This window comes from Spodoptera frugiperda, chromosome 4 (assembly GCF_023101765.2).
Source record: "Spodoptera frugiperda isolate SF20-4 chromosome 4, AGI-APGP_CSIRO_Sfru_2.0, whole genome shotgun sequence".
Classification (NCBI taxonomy): Eukaryota; Metazoa; Arthropoda; class Insecta; order Lepidoptera; family Noctuidae; genus Spodoptera; species Spodoptera frugiperda.
Window position 1 is genome coordinate 7,921,289 of NC_064215.1, and position 19,958 is coordinate 7,941,246.

Consider the following 19,958-nt stretch of genomic DNA (forward strand, 5'->3'; position numbering starts at 1 on the left):
TGTTTAAATCTTAGAAATTTGTATATGGCTACGATAAAACATTTATTGAAAATTACAGTTAACCCACGTTCATTAATGGAGAACAGCTCTACTATAATTTTGAAATTGCAAAATCTTTCGGGTAATATAACCGCTACGTATCAACAAAACCATATTAATTTCAAACAGACCGTAATCATTAAACATTAACTAACATCACAATTAAACTAAAGCATTGTATAACAACATCATAAGCCTATCGATATCAATTATAAGCCTCGAAAACTTCTCATCCAATTAAAAGTCACCTCACATCTCATAATACCATCAATGAATACAAGATTGAGGGATCCTTGAACACTCACGAATTCTCCCCTCCCTAATTGGTGTTTGAATAATAAATTCAAAACCTCACCTTTTCACCTTTGTCTCCTTTCGAGCCAACCACAGCCTGCCTTTGTCCTATAAAATTAAATATGAATTTCTATTTGTTTGTAAACATAGGTACGGAGTTTTTCACAGTTCTTTGTGAAGTAAACAAATTCAAATTGATTATGCATGTAAAGTGTTACAAAGAGATTGTGTGCGCGTGAATTTGAATGTTTTTGGTGTTGAATATAATATCTGCTTATACCTATAAAGTACATTTACCACGTTACACATAAAGGTAACTAGAATAATCACGTTTAATTAGTTATTGTCTTTATTCTTAAAAGATTTTTGGCAATTTCTAAGTGTGTTGGACCAAACTGTAAAATTCTTTCGCACCTGTAGTAAGGAATTCTGCATCTTCAGGACTGTACATTCCAAGCGTTGGTGGGCCTGGTGGTCCCGGCTCTCCACGTTCACCTGTTGTCAAGAAATAATTTGAAAAATGTAGGTATTGATAGCTTTACTAGTAAATAATTGAGAGGTTTTGATTTGATTATTAATCATGTCAGCCATAAGACGAGCACTGCTGAATATAGATCTCTCCCAATGACTTCTAGATAGGCTGGTTGAGGGCGACCTGCATCTAGCAGCTCCAGGCGAGCTCAATCAGGTCGTCTGTCCAGCTTGTAGGTGGACTAATTGATTATTATTAGATCAATAAAAGTCATAATGATGATATTCTATAAAACAAAATTCTTTACAAAAGTTGCTGACATACAATTATGTATTGTTTTCAGCTGTAGTCACTGCCAAACATACTATTATCACTATATTATCACGAAGTCTCAGACAATAGTATCATAGTACATATCATTATATCTATAAATCGATCTATTGTATTTAATTATCATGTTGCTATTACGCAGAACTCAACCTAAAATTGTTTTCAGAAGTGTGAATTTACCTTTCTCTCCCTTGTCAGCTGGTCTACCACTGGCACCTGGTATTCCTGGCCTTCCATCCAATCCTGGACCTCCTCGGTCGCCCTTATATCCTCGCTCTCCTTGAGGTCCCGGGTAACCCTACACACAATATTACGATCTGCTTAATTTGAAATACTAGGTACCATTAGATTGTTTTCTTACGAAATTTCTTTCTGTCAGTATTTTGGAGTATATTATATACAAAAACATTACTTGTTTCCCATGAAAAATAAAACTAATTGAATAATTTTAGGTAGTTCTAATTACTTTTCTATATACTGGAATCATCAATACACTGGTTCAAATGTAAACACTCACACTAACTCCGAAAAGTTATCTACAAATAGGGCAAAAAATAAAAACTGTTTCGTTAAAGTAAAAAAGTAAGCTTACCCTATCTCCTTTGCTTCCACCCATACCAGCCTGACCTCTTTCCCCCTTTTGACCTGGGAATCCTCGTTCTCCTTGTGGTCCTACTGGACCTGGTTGACCTGCGTCACCTTTAGGACCAGGGGCTCCTGGTCTTCCAATTGCACCTCCGTAAGATCCGAGGAGTGACTCCTGTTTCACATGACATAAAAATATTATTAAAGGCACTTATTTAAAACACATCATTTAGGTTTACTCAAGAAGAAGATTAGTAAAAATAAATCTTAAAAATATTTAATTTTCTCCTCTTCAAAGCTGTTTGTTTCTAAAAAAAAATATATCAAATTTAATTACTAGGATTTTTAATTCTGTTGTGTTCAGATATTACAGAAATGGACAAAGCAATCTAAAAGAGTTTATTGTTGGACAGATTTTATGCTCGTTTTTATTTAAGCACTAAAACTTCGTTACAATCCTGATTTAGATTTTTATTTTTATCACTTTGATTAGGAATAAAAATAGGAAAAAAGATATCTCAAGGAATCTGGATATTGTTTTTTATATTTTTAAATATAATTATAAATATATTTAATTTATATAATTAATAATGTGGAATAAGCGGTTGGTGTATTGCAACAGATTCCAAAACAATTCAATAAAAACATCTGAATTGACCATGCTAAGATGTCAATCGGCTTATACACTGCATACAGATAAACAAACAACCCCTTAAAAAGAACCCCCAACAAATAGACCAGGAAGATTCAAATTATTTTTCATACGAACGATACACATGACAAAGTTCCGGAGAGGTTTTCAAATAAATTCTCTTATCTGCGGCTGTCGTCGGTATAAATCAACGGGGAACAAGCTACTTTCACACTTCTAGCCAAGTTATACGGAGTGGTTTGTTTGCTAAGCGGGCTCAATCGTTGCCTCCAAAAACCAATTCGTTTCAGTCACAAACAAAGTGACTTGACAATGAACGTAATCGTGAACTGAAGGATCGATTCTTTTCGTAGTCTTTTTGTAAGAAAGTGTTACTGTTTTGACAGTTCCGTTGGTTTTTAGGGGATATTTTGTATTATGTTATACAAAATATCTCCCTAGTTATAGGTTCTGGTGTAACACGATCTAATCGGCAATAATAATTATGATATTAAAATTTTAGTCTAAAATTAACTTCAATGGGGAGACCTAGAGTCCTACAATTCAGTGTACCTATATCAACTAAAGAAGTCATTGTTAATGATTTAACGAACAAGTACAAAGATATAAGCTATTTGATCTGAGATTCTAAATCGGGAACACAAAACAGCAATAAAAAAATTAAGGCACATTGTTCCGACAAAATTAAATAAATATTCACATAGAAAATAATAGCTGAATTTAAAAACAAATAAATATTGCTTCGATAACGCCTAGTCATAAGCTGCGGGCAGCAAATACCACACTACCGAGAAAAACATACGTCGAACATTTGCAAAAAGTACCGCGGTCTACCGCACTCGCACTTGGTTTTTATAGCCTACAGAACGCAAATACAAGTACTGCTAGGGACGCCAACATGTTTATTTTTTTCTTTACTAAAATTTAAGGCATCTTCCTATGTGTTTTATAGCCTGTACAAGCAAAGATGATCATATTTAACGATTAGACGATTAGTCTCAATGGTCTATTAGTCGATACATTTGGCTACTAAAGATTTTGAGATATTTTGAATGCAGAATGAATGGAATTCTTTTGCCTTAGGCGAGGCGAGTGGGTGTGTCAGACTCTATTGTACTGACTAAAAACCACCCCGTTCCTACTACTGCTTTTCGAGCCGGAGCCCCGGTAAGCCTGCTAGGTAGTCTGCAGATCCGGATCAGGTTTGAATGGAGCTTATGACTCTATCTCTAATAGCCAAATCTACCAATGAATGGGTAATTGAGATTGACCATGGAATTAATAAAATAATGTTTCCTAAAAACTCACCTTGTATATTTGTCTAGGCTTCCAGTTTGACTAAATTAATAGAAATGGTTAGCATGAAAATGACAAAAACGACACTGGCATTAGAATATAGGCAATGAGTCTACTTAGCGATAGCAATATTGATAGTATTAAATGTAATACAATTTTAGCTTAAATGTGTATTGCTTTAACTGTTATATTATAACTTATTTCATTATCTACTTCTTTATAACGTTAAATGGTATTTATTTATTATTAGTACTAAATTGACTTACTGCTTACTTACTCTAAAGGCATTTAAAACTTTTTGCAAATTAAGGATTAGGAAGCCCTATTAGTCATCGAAAGCAAAACTGCATAAAGTTGCACTTACATCAAAGTTACTATAGTCTGATGTGCCTGGTGGTCCAGGCGGTCCGGGTGGTCCAGCAACACCTGGTCTTCCATCGACTCCAGCTTCTCCTTTAGCACCAGCTGGTCCTTCTGGTCCCCTAGGACCAACATCACCTCTGTCACCTTTGTCACCTCGAGGACCAATAGGACCACGCTCACCCGGAGTTCCTGGTTGACCCTGTAAATTGAAAATAGATATGACATAGTAAAATGCCTCATATTCCTAAATTGAGTAAGCTTATTATTGTGTAACACTCAATCTATGCTAGTTGTCTTATGATTGCTTCGTAAATGAGACTAAAATAAAATTGAAGTTGATTCTTGACTTCATTTTAAAACTTTTGATAATGTAAACCTAATTTTGGCTAGTTAATTTTCTAGTTCAGTGATCTCATAATATCATCTACGAGACTAGATTACATAATTTTATCTTTTCTTAGCTTATCTTAGACTAAAACTTTGTGGCAATTTGAGTATTTGGTTATGGACTTTTAAATTAGATGACAATTTTATTTGAGTTTAATATAAAATGAAATGAGTTTTAAGCTTATTAAAAATATACTTACGGGTAATCCAGGAGCGCCGGTTCGTCCATCAGCTCCAGTTATGCCTGGTGGTCCAGGTGGTCCTTTGAGCTCTGGGGCAGTTTGTAGGAGAGCTAGTATAGTACTCGAGTTGCAGCCACATTGACCAAGCGAAGCGTAGTTCTCTCCAAATATCTGCTGCTGATGAAAACGATACTTGGTTAATACGCACTCGAAAATTCAGTTGACTGTGCAGGAAGCAGCCCAAGATTTATGGAACCCTCAGAGGAAATTGAAAATTGATAGTTAAGTGATTAGTTTAGTAAGACAAATCAAGCGAAAATCGCCTGTTCCGATGATCATATCGAAGTTAGTCACCATGAAATATTTTGGGAACAAGCCGTCACGTTGAAGGGATTTCACTTTAAGTACAGTTCGAAGTATCAAGATTGGTACTTTATATTATATTGGCGACGTAACTCGAAGTTTATAGACGATTTTATAACATATATACACCCAATCCAGTCAAGCAATATTATTTTTGGCATATAACTGCAGAATTTCTTCGTAAATGTAGTATAAACAAAGCAAAACACATATTGTCAACTATTTGGCAAACATTAACAAAATAACGATTAGCAAAATGGTACCGTATTGATCAAGGCGTACCCTAATGTGGTTCCCAAATGTGGTGGTCAGCCAAACGGGGCATTTTGCCAAATTCTGCAGTTTACGAATGTGGATCCAATTGAATTAGTTGTATTTACTGTAGCAGTAGCCACGTTTACACTTAATAGTGCTATGTACGAGCTAACGACCCGGCGTAATGCGAACAGAATAGGCGTGATTATTTTTATCGAGTAGCAACCCTCGCCCATTGTGTTGTTTGCTCCTAAAGTTGGTGTGTTCAGGTTTGTAAAGGATCCGGGCCTCGTTAGGGTTGTCAAGCATTATCTCTCATTATGCAAAATACACTTGGCCGGAAACATTTTCGTGTAATAGAGAATGATATTACATAATAGTTTGTTTTGTAAATTTAATTTTGTTTAAGATTGGGCAAGGTGACATTGTGGCACGAGGTAAATTACATAGACAAAAAAAATAATAGTTTATAAAAACTTGGTGATACGACGGTGTAAATGCCAATTGAAGATCTAAATCGAACAAGCTTGAAATATTAACAATAAAACAAAATAAGCTAGGGTTTTTATTTATCTTTTTATATAAGAGTTTGTTAATAAATTGTTGATTAAACCCAACCTGTTATATAATATTAATTATGTACAAGATATATTAGTTATGATATAAAAATAGAAGAAAAAAATACACTAACCTTTACTGAACTCCTCTGTGTTGGGGCAACGGAGCAAGAAACAAAGAAAAGAAATATTTAAATAAAATACACAATAATATTTCATACATTTTTACATAAAATTAAGAAATAATTATAGGAATACGTTGGCTATATACTTAATTTTTTTTTACATAAATATATCTGCGTATCTAAAGGTTAGACTAATTTTAGTATCTCCTTGAAATATATTTACATACGTATACCTAGTTTACCTGTAAGTAAAATAATATGAAAGAATATCTCGATGACGATTTAATAAAAAATCGGACCATCAAAGACGATTTCATCCTATAGATATGACATTGTTTGTGTGATAAAAACATAACTACCAAAAAGGTTTTCAGTAATTTCGTCATAGATCCAAAGGTGTATAACAGATACGAGTACTTCTATAAATAAAATAAATACCGTCAAATACAATAAACGAAAAATGAAGAACCCAGACATTGGAGGCACTCGAGAAAAACTAATGAAATTAGTCCTCGAGAAACTAAAAGAATAGAAATAAATGACCATAGAGATTGGCGAACTCGATTAGTTAACTTCGTTACACCGTCGAATCGACTCAAAACCTCTCGGAGAGCGAATCGATTGAATCGATATTGTCAAATCGAATGTAGGACGGGCGCTAGGAGCATAATAAACTTTGTTACGATTGTAACGGGCAGAATGTTTCAATTTAGACACCTTATTGAATGTACATAGTGCTATAGGTTTAGGAAAAGGAACACCTTATTTTATTAGAGGGAAGGATATAATTGGGCATTTGAGATGGGTTCTTAGGGTCACTAAGCTAGCGAGGACATTGGGGTAATACAATTGTTGACTACAGCTTTTAGGTGAAATAGATATTCAGTTCTAGTTTCCAGCCTATTGTTGAGATGGTTGTATAGAATTGTATTGTTGATTGTTGTTCTTTCTTCGAGTGTTAACTTAGGAGTACTGTTATCAGTATCCTTAGTATGAGTTTGTTTCCTTCGAAACAAGACGTTCTGTGCTCTGACTGGTTAGTTCATTCGCGTCGGCCAATCACAGCGCCGAACACATTCTCATTTCGTTTTCCTTTTACGTAAAGCCAACTTGTACTAAGGGAAAGGAAATGCAGCGTACTTGTAAAGCGAACTCGTACTAAAGGTACTGATAACAAACCTTTATGCGGTTATCAACAGTCCTTGTCTTTCTCTCACTCATGTTTTAAATCATCGTACAAACAATAGACCTTATTTTCAAATAGTTATGATATATTTTAGGTAGACCTATTTCATATCAGTAAACTATAAAGTCAACTATATGTACAGCCGAAATGGTGAACGAAATAACCGAAATGTATTCTAAAAATCCGCAAACAAAAAGAGAATACAAAATAAATCCTAACTTCCCATTTCGCTTACGCATAAATGGGCAAAACAAACTCCCATTTTCAAAATTCTATCAGAACAAACAAAATGTAGTAACAAAGAGAAAACAAAATTCGCATTCATTTTTGCAGTTCGACTCTCAGATGACCGGGAATAATGCAAAAAGTTGGTTTTCAATACACCATTCAAGTTCATTTTAGATATAACTATGCATGTTGTGTCCAACGGCGTATAAGCAGAGATAGTGCTATTATGTTAATGTTGTGTGGTGCAAGTTACAAGAGGTAGGAGTAGGAAAAAAAACCGGTTGATTTTTGTCGTGGAATCGTTTGACATTTTTTATAATGAGTCAACGCAACGTCGCGCCGTTTCTCCCCGAAATCCAATGTACATCCACTTTTTACCATTTCTGTTTGGGCATAATTCTCCGACTCCGAGCTGCTACTAAGAAATTTTCGAAAATCCGAAGAAAGACTCAGTAATACTTTCCCGACCCGTGAATCGAACCCGAGACCCTTGTGTCCGGCAGTCACATGTTACAACCATGTTTGACCAACGAGACAAGCTATAGTTATAATGAGTCATTAAGGTAAAAATTACTCTGCAGATAAATTAACAGTAACTTTACACTTCGCTCTATGGGTTAACCTATAAAATGTGTCATTAATAAAAATTATTCTGTAGATTCTTAAAACCAATGTTGATTTTAAATTAATTGTAACTTTACACTTCGCTCAATGGGTTAACAAAAATTCACATTAAATGTGTATCTTACAATGTAGAAGTGTACTTTATTTTTTTTCATAAACATTGTATCCTTTTTTATATTCATAAAACTTTAGTTTCGCAACTTGTTATACCTTAGACCAAAACCAAGTTACAGGTACGTTTGCTTACGGCGTGAGGCAGGTGATGTCCGCAGGCTAAATGAGAAGTCTGCGGTCCAGACTTTGATAGGGGCAGGGCTGCCCTCATATTGGACCTTAACGAACCCCTAACGAATCTTCAAATGAGACTCTATTCATATTGTAATAAGATAGCATATTGTTTAACTTTAAATTTGATAGTGGACGTTTTGTTAAGATACTTGTTAGAGGTGAAGGTTTTGACTTCATTATCGATTTTTAATCAACTCTTTGGTTCTACATAGTTATGTTTAAAAATTTCGTTGAGGTCTAACAGGGACAGGTTTTTGTGAGACAGACAGTAACGTTCTCTAACTGATCTAACTGCAATCCACATTTTGCATGCCAATAGTTAGTTTGAATACGACCAATCCCTTAGGCTTAACATCCAGACGGATCACCTGATGGTAAGTAATCGCCGCTGCCCATGGACACTTGAAATACCAGAGGCGTTACAAGTGCGTTGCCGGCCTTTTGGGTGTTAGGAATTTAAGGGTTGTTGAAGAATCGGGGATTGGGAAGATTGGGAAGGGGGCTAATTAGGCCTCCGGTAACCTCACTCACACAACACAAGCGTTGTTTCACGTTGATTTAGGCTTCTGTTGTTAAATATACTTACATCATCACCAGAGCCAGATATTTCAGCGATCACTCCCGGAGTGCCAGAGATGCCTGGAGGACCGGGAGGTCCTGGTGGACCCGGCGGACCTCTTATTGATTCTCCTGGAGCACCCTGTATTTACAGGAAAAAATATTAGTACATTACACGGTCGCGCTGCTACTAAGAGCAGCATCGTGTTCCTCGTCAAATAATTAAGTACGTAAGTAAGCCGAAAAACAATACATAATATTTTTTCTTCCTTATCACACTTATCGTAAAATTATCATTCTTTCTCTAATACTCCCATCCATTCATCAAGTTTCCATTCACCTACCATGTGTTTTAAATATTCAGTAATAGTTGAAGAAAACGGTATAGAATGTTTACATCTTAAATATTAAATAAATCATAAACGCACACTGAAAGTACAATAAAACATTCCACAATAAGAAAAAAGGTTTCAAAGTTACAACCGACATAGTGTACTATGACGTCATAAACCTATTTCATATCACCCAGTACGCCGCTACTCATACGAAGACATTCATATTTTTACCACCGAATCATAAAATCTTTCACCCGATTTCACTTCCCCCATTATTACATATTTATACACCCTTTAACGTGAAAGTCAGGGGTGTGTAACAGTTTCAAGTACGTACATAGATGGGGTGGCAACGATTTGTAAACATAGTTGTTAAGTGGTAAGTGATGACCCTATATCATATAAGTATGGAGCAGCAGTGGTAGTGTGGCGCGCTCTTTGTTTTGAAACTGGAACTAAGTTGTGTATGATTGCTAGATGCAACGTCAAACCTCTTATCCCCGAAGGAGTGGGCAGACGTACACTTTTCACTACTTGTGTTAAAGTCCCATGTTATAGGAGGTTAGCTTATTGCCATTACTGGACACAATTCCAAACTCCGTGCTACTACTTGAGATATTGGTAATATTGATTGTTAGATTAAAGTAGAGTTTTAAGAGATGAGATCAAAATGAGATTTTTTGTAAGTGATAGTTTCAATGATTGACTTTCCATGTTTGTTTTCACTTAATTGTTACCTAAAACTTTATGTAAGACCTCATGGTCTTAATATATTTTATTATAAAAATATGTATAGAACTTTCCATATTATAGGTAGGTCTTAATTTATTATGAAAAATCTCTAATATGGAAATAAGTAGGATTCCTTCCTAATGCTATAACTCCAGAATGCACGAGTCGATTGTCACGGTTTTGCATTCGTTGGAAAGGTCTCTGTGAGGCTTATAGCAAAGAAAATTCAGGGAAATTTGATGAGAACAGCAGGAAAACAGGGAAAATCATTGCTATGGTAGAGTGTGCTAGTTATTATTATTTATAAATTACCTTCACACAGCCTCTATTCAAATATCCCACAATAAATAAACATTTTTGCCCCAAACATAACCTATGGTCACAGTTCGACATAGAAACTAACCACTTTTCATAGCGCTATATACAGGCTATAAATTGTAAGACAATAGGCAATCCCCTATTGTATGAACCCTATGTGTTACCGATCACATATTTGTTTATAATAAATGGATCGTGGTGCCATTCGGAATTTTAATGGCTTAAATAGCCTATATGTATTGTATGTATATGTGTCTATTGTTCAAAAAAATTTACTGTCCTGAAAACGTTCATTTTGTCATATTTGTTTTCATATTTATTGTGGTTAAATATGTAGGTAACATGTTGATTTATTTTGTTTATTTTCTACTGTGGTCTTGCCATTATAGGCCAAAAAAGGCCTGTCGATTGCCAGATATACCTAAATGGTTTGCTGACTTTAGAAAAAATAATAATTTGGGACTGACATACGCTGTGCGTTACAAAAATCCCTAATAATATAAAAAAATACAAAAATCTAATTATTAAACAAGTATCCATAGTCCTAATGTGAGAATAAAAAACTATATATATTATGTCATCGATGATGTGCTCTGACCAAGAATCAGATTAAAATGTTCACATAGTAACTCTTTATTTTTAACCAACTTTATTGTAATAATAAATACATTTAGAAATTATAAATTGTTTTGAATTAGTCGAAGAATAGATAGTAATAAGTGAAATAGTCTTGCCCTTGGTCCACGATCTCCTTTCTCGCCTTTCAGTCGTAACGAATAGCCTGAAATAAAAAGAAATACAATGTATAGTTTAAATTTATTACAAAATTTATTCAGGGCACGAGAGCAGACACATATCTAATAGTATAATAAAAAAAAAAGGTAGAAGAAATGTGGGAACTTTATTGAGTTTGATATGTAAAAATAATGCGGACATTAGAAAAAAGATAATTAACTGCCACAAGAAAACTGTTGAAGGCAAATCCTCCACTAACGTAGGTCACCGGTGGTAGGCATCTATGTGGTAGTTATGGCGTTAATAAATGCATTTTTATTATAACTTTCATGAGACATACTAAATTAATATTATTATGTTATTGGCTTACTCATGTAACTGTTTGACGAGGAACTCGACTAGTTTCAAGCCATCCTAGAGGCTCAAACAAAGCTGCTTATGAATCTAAGGGTCTAGGATGGCTTGAAATTAGTCGAGATCCTCGTCAAATAGTTACGTGACTAAGCCGATAACATAATAATGAAATGTATTTTTTTGTGAACAGAATTCTTTTGAGTTATCTTCGATACATTGAGCCGAAATAAAAACCATTAAATATAAAGTACATTATCATAAATACCTCCATCTAATCCTGGTGGTGGTGGTGGAAAAGGTGGTATCGTACCGTACCTTCCCGAACCCTCAGCGTCACCTTCTTCCTGGTCGACCTGTATTGAAGAATTTATTTACTAAATATATTTTGTAAACAACATTCATACATGTTATTCTTTTAGTATATGGTGTTAAAGTCTTTGTGAAAATGTGAGGTGTATGTTGTAATAAATGAAATTTAATACTTTTTGTGATTCTGAAGCGTTTTATGTGGCTGGTGTCTTTGTTGTCTTATTTGATTGAGTTAATAGCAAAAATGTGCAATATAGTAACTCTTCTATCAAGATTTTCGCTATTTTCATTCGTATACGGAATACGTCAGTTAACAAGTCAAATATAGAGTTACAAAAGCCTGTTTTGCTACAGGCGTATTCTGTACCCTTAGTATGAATTTGCTTTACGTTTAATGTAATCGAAACGAGAGCGCGTTCGGCGCTCTGATTGGTTGGTTTATTCGAGCCGGCCAATCAGATCGCTGAACGCACTTTCGTTTCGATTACTTTAAACGTAAAGCAAACTTGTACTAAGGGTACTGAAAATTACAATACAATTATTAAAAAAATGTAATCTCCAAAGTTAAAATAATAATAATCAGATATTTAAAATTCAAATCCAACAGAAATGAGGTCACAGAGGAATTTAACCAAAGGTTTGTTGAGAACACGTAATCACGGACACCTTCTGCTAATCTTCTAGTTACATAGGACGGGTGCTCAAATATTCACAATGCTACCCGCAATTAGTGACGGGGTCCATGTAAACATGAGGATACACCAATGAATTAATGCAGTGAGTCCTAGGGTTAAGATGTTAGTAAACAGTGGATAAATGCAGTTTCTACCCGTGGATTAAGCGTGGTTTGTTTTATTGTGGAAAGCTTGTGAATAGGTGTTTGGGTTGGGTGTTATTATTGTTGAATTGTTGTGTATTATAACGTAGATACGTTGTTAGTCGAAGAAGTGAACTGATTTAATTTCGTAGAAAAGATGTTAATAAAAGGCACACGATTTGAAAGGTAGAAAAGATACGAACACAGTTGCAACATAGCAATCATTACAAAAAGAAAAAAAGTATTTAAAATTTTGTGTTCCAAATCTTTTCTTTAAAGTAACCGAAAATAGAGGTTCACAGCATTTTTTGCAAACAAAACCAATATTAAAACGTGCAACTAAAATCCGTATCTACGAACAAAACAGTCTTCTACCAGGAATAACACGAATTTTGCTTTGGCTATTGTGTTTCCAAGTACGCAGTTACTTATTCTGCAAACACGAGAGTCGTTAGAGTACGATATGAGAACATTCAAGCAATACAGAACTAATTTATCTTGGTCTCGCTTTGTATGATCTTTCCGCATATTTAGGGATCAGCTTATACTGGTTTTGTGTAGCTACATGTGTTTTTGTGTATGGATGTAGCGAACAAAGGTTTTAAGCAAGTTTGTACTTATCAGTGTTACTGGATATGTAGACTTTGATTGCAAACTGGGAGCGGAAAGTCTCGGTGGTTGCGCTTGAGTTATTATAATGGTGACTTTTTTGTTATTATTTTTCTAGTTGAAAATAATATTCTGTTGTACTACTAGTACTTGAGTGGTTGTCTAGTGGTAGATTCTATGTTGATTTTACCAGTAACAAATAGTTTGGTTTACGTACTTATGGTTTTAACAAGCGTATAACAATACGAGATGATTCAATTGCGTTTGCAAAATACTTAGGAAGTATGTCAAGATGTAGTTTTTTGTTCAAATGTTAATTCTTAACCGAAATTTTGTGTCGTGTTGTGTTTAGTAAGTAAGAGTGTGACACTCCCTGTTGCCTAACGCTAAGGCGGGAGAAGACATTGAATTGTTTTCCCTTCTCAAAATAATAAGTGTCACTATCAATCAAGGCAGTTGTTTTTAGAATTTTATTTTACACTACATGCATCTTGCTTCTCACTGGTCGATGTTTAAGTCATCGAAAGACGCTAACGACTAAGTGCAGCAGTTAACATCTTATTGCTGATATGATGCTGATTATGATGAAAAATATAAATGTTATGACTATTGCTCGTTCCTAGAATAAAGTTATATCTTTTTACGCAGTCAGGAAGCAATGTAACACAAACTTTGCCTGCTCAGCATCAGAGCCGTGGTTTATCTGCGAGTTGATATCTAATGCCGAGTGTAAACACGACGGTATGATGTAGTTTCACTTGACAATGTGACATCGATACCGGTAAGGGTGTGGCTTTGTTGCATAAGAGAGCGATTATGGGATATTGGTATGTATAGTGAATCTTAGACTGAGAGTAAAATTTTGTTTAATTATGTAGTGTAGCATTAATAAAAAAGTTTTAAATATTTGTTTTAAAACTTGTTGAATTTTATGAAGACATTCTTCTTCTTTATGTTAAGGACAATAGTGCTTTTATAGCTAAAATTTTACGTTTTTCAAGCCTTAATAAAAATATTCGACTTGATTTCAAGAAGGCTTTTGTACCAAATGAATAATTTGAAGTAAAAATTTTTAGTTCTTTAGAATTTATTCTGAAATATTAGGCCATTTTCTTTTTTTAATTTAGAAATTACGTAATAATTTAGGATTGTTATACCTAGTTTTGTATGTAGATATAACTCCAGGCAAGACAATTTACTTCTTAGAGAATACCTGGCATCTTTAACTCATTAGTCGCGTCTGTATCATTATAATATCAGTCTATTGGAGTCCAATGCTGAACATATATCAATACAAAGGCATTCATAAATTACTTTTTACATTAAGCGTATGCCCTTTTTCGTAGTCCCAATTACATGGATGAAAAGTTTCAAGAAGATTTGTCGAGTAGAACAAAATATAAAGAGGTAACAAACAAACAAACTTACTTTTTCATTTTATTATAACTTTCGTGAGGAATGCTGCTGATAAATTGAACCTGAGCCTCTAGCATGGCTTGAACCTAGTCGAGTTCCTCGTCAAACAGTTGCGTGAGAAAGCCCATTTTACTTTTTCATTAGGTATATGAAATATATGTCACGGAGACTAGCGTGAAGTTACGTATGTATGTATTTATTTGGAAATCTTCGCGTTTACCGCTACTCCTCTCACTATAACCGCACCCTATATGATTGCAATCCGATGTTCCGCTACCGAGTTTGTTTACGATATGGGTGTTTGCTTGCCAGTGTCAACGGACAACTGAGGTTAGAAATCATTTGATCGAGATCGTTGCATGTCAAGTGGATATATTACCTTCTGAACTAGTATTGCAGCTGTTGTTTGGTCATATCGATGACCAATGGATTTTTTACTTAATTTTATGTTTTTTTAGCAGTGTTTGGAACCAATTGGTAGATAGATACTAGTATTATAATTAACTGGATAGATAAAATTAAATGCAATTGGTAACGTAACATAACTGAAAATGCTGGGCTTTAAGGCAAGATTTACCCGTTTAAAAATGTCTTTCATATAATATATATTTTACATCAAACTCTTCTTTTTTGTCTTTACCAACTATATTTTTTATGGAATAGGGGGCAAATGAGCATATGGATCACCTGATGGTAAGCGCCGCCTATGGACACCCGCAACACCAGAGTAGTTGCCGGCCTTTCAATAAAGAATAATATTATTATACTCTTTTCTTGGAGGTTTGAAGGTATCAAATATGTCATTTGATTTTAATTCTAAGTACACATCTCAAATAAAAACAAAATAAATCCTTAACTATCTGCTCTAAGCTATTAAGCGAGAGTTTAATTTTGCGGGCAATTTGTTTGATTGTAATACAAACAGTGGGAGACTGTTGGTTATCTCTTGCGGCAATAAAGATCATCCTTGTAATGGTGTCAATGGCCTCTTGATATTTATCAGGATGCCTATAATTATAGTTCGTCGTTACGTGATGGTCACTTTCTTTGACCTTTCTACATATAGAAACTGTTTTGATGTGTTTTAGAAATTAAATGTAGGTGTGAAGTATTCTGTTTTGTACTTTAAGTGATATTCGAATAACCCTTAAATTCCTAACCTTGTAACGCCTCTGCTGTTTCAAATGACCATAGGTGGCCGGCGATTGCTTACCATCAGGTGATACTCGTTTACCATAAAAAAAGATTAACATCGATGATAAATCAAAAGAATGAATCCCAGAAAAAGAGGTTTGTTTTTTCACACTGATAAAGGTAATTCAGTGCCAATGTGTCGGGACCTCAGTATGAATTCTAGTTGTGAAGGTTTCTTACTTATCCAGGTCCCATTTAACCAAAGTTTACTATATATAATCTGGGATCAATACTTGGATTAAAAGAAGAATGTCCTACTATTAATTTCATCCGAAAGTTTCTAAGTTTGTTTGTTTGTTTGTTACTCCTTCACGTCAAAACAGCTAAAGGTACCCAGATGAAATTTGGAAAAGGGGTAGATTATGGTCTAGAATAATACGTTAACCACTTTTTATGCCTCAGTAACCTGGGTGAAGCCGCAGAAAAGTGTATAATTCTATGTAAGTTTATGTCTAGTGCTGTGCATCCTAAAATATTGTTAGTAAAGTACACTAGGGTAACAATGAACAGGCTGTTCTGTAACTATCAATTCGAATTTTCAAAGTGAGCTCAATCGCATTCTCGTTATTCATCGGACGAGATTATGCTCACAACCAATAATAGAGGCTGGGGTCCTGATCCGGAGCTGCGGACTATCTAGCGGGTTTACCGGGGCTCCGGCTTAAAGATCAGGTGTTTGTATGGGATGGTTTTTAGTTAGTAAGAGTCTGACACCCCTATCGCCTCGCCCAAAGCGACAGAAGTCATTGGATGATTTTTACCCCTAACTAAAAAATAACCAATGACATAGTGGCATATTGAATTCACTTCGATCTTTCAAATTGAAAGTTACAGAACAGCCTAGCAGTGGATTAATTAGGACTTCACAATAACACCATGTTAGTGACAGCGTTCAGTGGTAAGCAATCAATATATTGTGTTGTGGTAATCACCAAATAATTGTCAATGTCAATCTCGTCGCCATCGCCGGATTCCTGTCAAAACGTTCCAAAATTGTACATTTTCTTTGTATTCTGTGGAACAGATTGTACTGTTGTCACTTAGATAGTTAATTTATTTTGTAGGTGTATCATAAAACTATATACCTAGAAATATTTATGATGCGCGTTTAAACAGAGTCTATTATTGAACTTAGATATTTCTTTGACTGTATAATATTTTAAAGATATAAGTTTTGCTATTGGAAAAAGTGTTGTATTTTTATCGTCGTTTAGTATCATTATTGAATGAAATAAACAAAAAAATACATGAGAAACCAGCTCTAATTTACTAAGGATAAAAGTCAATTAAAATTAGAATTAGAAGTGAACTAATTCTACATTTCAACAACTACGAGAACAACAGTAAAGAGTTTCAATAGAGCAGAAATATTAAAAAAAATAAAATAAAAATATGCTTACCTCAAAAGTGTTGACGCATTGCACTTCAGCTTGAGTCGGGGATCCATACAGCTTGAGTTCTTGGAACGCACCCTGTATCACGAGCAATGTTAGCAGTCGGCACAACGCCGCACTCATATCGATTGACAATTTATTGACCGTTTATTTTCACCGTTTGAATTTGAAATTAGAACACGTCATAATAATACTGGCACTTTAGTCTTTTAAAATGTTTAGGAAAATTTAGTTTAATTTAGTTGATTAAATCGATGTATTTAAAAATATACCTGTTAATAGATAAATATTATCGGCTTATTCACGTAACTGTTTGACAAGGCACTCGACTAGCTTCAAACCATGGTAGAGGCTCCTATTCATGAATAACATTCCGCGACACACGAAACTAGTCGAGATCCTCGTTAAACAGTGATGTGAGTAAGCCGACAACGTAATAATGAAGTTAAGTTTTTTAAATATTTTTTTTAGTAAAATTGATATCGAACTCGACTGTTTAAGCTCTGATTTATATTTATTTATGGCTGAAACCGCTGAAATTGTAACAGGTTTTTAAATTACGAGTAAGATTAATGTATGTAATCTTAATACTCCTTCATTATTTTTTCCGAATGGTAAACGCTATTTATAGCTAAAATACTTTGATTCTATGGAAATGTAATATGATACGGGAGCGTTAATGGACATCCGATTCAACCGATATTAGAAGCTCATTCGAAGAATTAAAGTGAAAGCGAATAAAAATGACATGTTTCTTCTTATTTTATTTTTTATTTAACTCAGTACATTGTAAGTAATTTTTTAATAAAATAAAATTTAATTATTCATTAGAAAAGCAGTTTAAATATAACATGTAGATGTTGTCAACAAGACTTATTCATTGTTAAAAAATAGAAGTCTGAGAGTAAACATGTCATCTATTATAAAAAAATGTCTTTCAAACATTTCGACTCCTCTTTCAAAGAATTTTAATTATCTACGTGGCGACGGTGCCTAAATAATTCATGAAAGTCGAACCAATTATTCCTTAATTAGTGTGCACTTAAATGTCAAATTATTAAAACTTTCCAAACTAGTAATTTAAACTTAGTATTTTACTTGGAGATTCTGGAAAAAGTTGGGAATACAAACGATCTGTTTAATAAGAACGCTTTAGCTGACTAATTGGTAATTAGAAATTAACATCGACAGAATTTAAAGTTTGTAGTCAACAGAATATTTAAGAAGATCACATTGTAAACTTCAGTTATTATAATTTTTTAAACACTTCAAAACTACACAGGCCATTCACCTTTGAATAAAAAAAAAAGATTTAAAATGCGAAACCGGTACGTCAAAGATGCGTCCGCGCATGCACCCGATCGCGTGCGCCGCGTTGCACTAAATTTAAAATGCGGCAACCTTAAGGATGAGCTTAAATGACCAGTTGCAGTTGACACCTGCATTGACTGTAAGTCTTTCACAAGTTACTTGAGAATGAGAGTTCATTTTAATTTGGTTTTTGTAGTAGGAAACTGAAGAGGAAGATCAGAAAAAGAAAAAGTATTTAGATCGCTCACGATGTTATCATCCGTGAAAGGCCGGTTTCTTGACCATGTGTTCTAGGGAAGTTTATCACAATTTTTACGTAAGTTTAAGACTGAAGAAATGATCAAATAATGTATCAGAGATATTGTAAAAATCTTTTTTTAACAAGAGTAACGATGGAGTTTCGTGCTCGTTCTTCTCCATTCGAAGCAACACTTTGGAACGAGCGCCTAGCTTCACTGACTGACGGACAATTCAATTTGATGTTTCAAAAGTGCCTAATTTAGGATTAATTGAAATAAATGCTGTGACTTTGACTGACTGCAACCAAAAATCTGTTGAAGGCAAATCCTCCGCTAGCCTCGGTCAATATTGCACCCCATGGCGTTTAATGTGTTAAAATTAATTAGTTATGATCACAAAACTAATTGTAAATGTTTAATAAGGGAAAAGAAGTCTCATATGAATAAATAGACCATATTAGTATATTACATGGAAATATTCACAATTAACACCCAAAAATCCTGCTTAAAAGCTCAATCAACCAAAATATCAAAAGAGCTAGAGAGACACTAACTATATATATAAAACCAAAAGGTGAGTTTTAAAACAAAACTGAATGCGCCGGGCACTTTGCCGTCCGGATACCGAAATTCATTACGGGAGAACTACATTTTCTATTCAACTGCACATCTCTTTGTCAAACTGCTAAGTCTATTCACTGGTAGCGCGATCTAATTACTACTGCCTGTCAGAATTGAAGTGTGAACGTTGTATTACGGTGGCACTCGATATTGGAGCTGGTGGTGGCATAATTAGGTGGCTTATTAATATTGATAATGTGAAAGTTTGTGTGTATGTTGAATGGCATGAAATTCGGAACATGGATAGATTATGATCTGGAATAACATCCCACGGAAACACTGGCAAAGCCGCGGGCAGAAGCTAGTGTGCAGTTCTTATTAGTTGGTTTCACTTTTATACTTATGTATAAGTAATTGTTATGATAATTTTGAAGCGGAGATCGCAATACATAGCAACACGATTTTTATTTTTTGGGTTTATTACATCAATGGATTAGGTACTGAATCAGACATTGAATATAAGGTCCTCTAAATAAATCAATGTCACTTGGTCCTCAGACACACAGTTCAAAATTCAAACACAGACTTAATAACTCCCAATAAAACTAATACGCACAAAATATAAAAGTGAACTATTTCATAAAACGTAATAAATACTCTACCATACAGCAAGATGGTACCGAGCAATAAAATAGGCTTTAGCACACAGTAAAGGGAATAATGTTCAGAACATTTCTTACTGTGAATAGCGTATGCGACTTTACGCGACATTTCTAGTGCTATGAGAATAGTTCGCTATTCGTTAGCTAATAGAACATTAAAGCTTTGTGCTCGAGTTCCATGCAGATAT

The 19,958-nt window shown here is 34.5% G+C and overlaps 1 protein-coding gene across 14 annotated transcripts in view; it reads right to left on the reverse strand.

Annotated features, from left to right (window-relative positions):
* LOC118272348 (collagen alpha-1(XVIII) chain) overlaps positions 1 to 19,958 on the reverse strand; it is a 198,271-nt gene that overhangs the window by 21,081 nt on the left and 157,232 nt on the right. For 5 of the 14 annotated variants that reach the window (XM_050707946.1, XM_035588759.2, XM_050707941.1 and 2 more), the window contains 13 exons: positions 17,004 to 17,075; positions 16,536 to 16,577; positions 11,524 to 11,611; positions 10,904 to 10,950; positions 8,813 to 8,926; positions 5,910 to 5,924; positions 4,619 to 4,777; positions 4,033 to 4,230; positions 3,681 to 3,710; positions 1,728 to 1,895; positions 1,316 to 1,433; positions 748 to 828; positions 395 to 441 (listed from right to left, as the gene is read on the reverse strand). In XM_050707946.1, coding sequence (XP_050563903.1) covers positions 395 to 441; positions 748 to 828; positions 1,316 to 1,433; positions 1,728 to 1,895; positions 3,681 to 3,710; positions 4,033 to 4,230; positions 4,619 to 4,777; positions 5,910 to 5,924; positions 8,813 to 8,926; positions 10,904 to 10,950; positions 11,524 to 11,611; positions 16,536 to 16,577; positions 17,004 to 17,075 — 1,179 coding nt within the window. The remainder of the gene's footprint in view (positions 1 to 394; positions 442 to 747; positions 829 to 1,315; positions 1,434 to 1,727; positions 1,896 to 3,680; positions 3,711 to 4,032; positions 4,231 to 4,618; positions 4,778 to 5,909; positions 5,925 to 8,812; positions 8,927 to 10,903; positions 10,951 to 11,523; positions 11,612 to 16,535; positions 16,578 to 17,003; positions 17,076 to 19,958) is intronic. The other 9 variants (XM_035588772.2, XM_050707945.1, XM_050707939.1 and 6 more) reach the window with 8 other exon arrangements.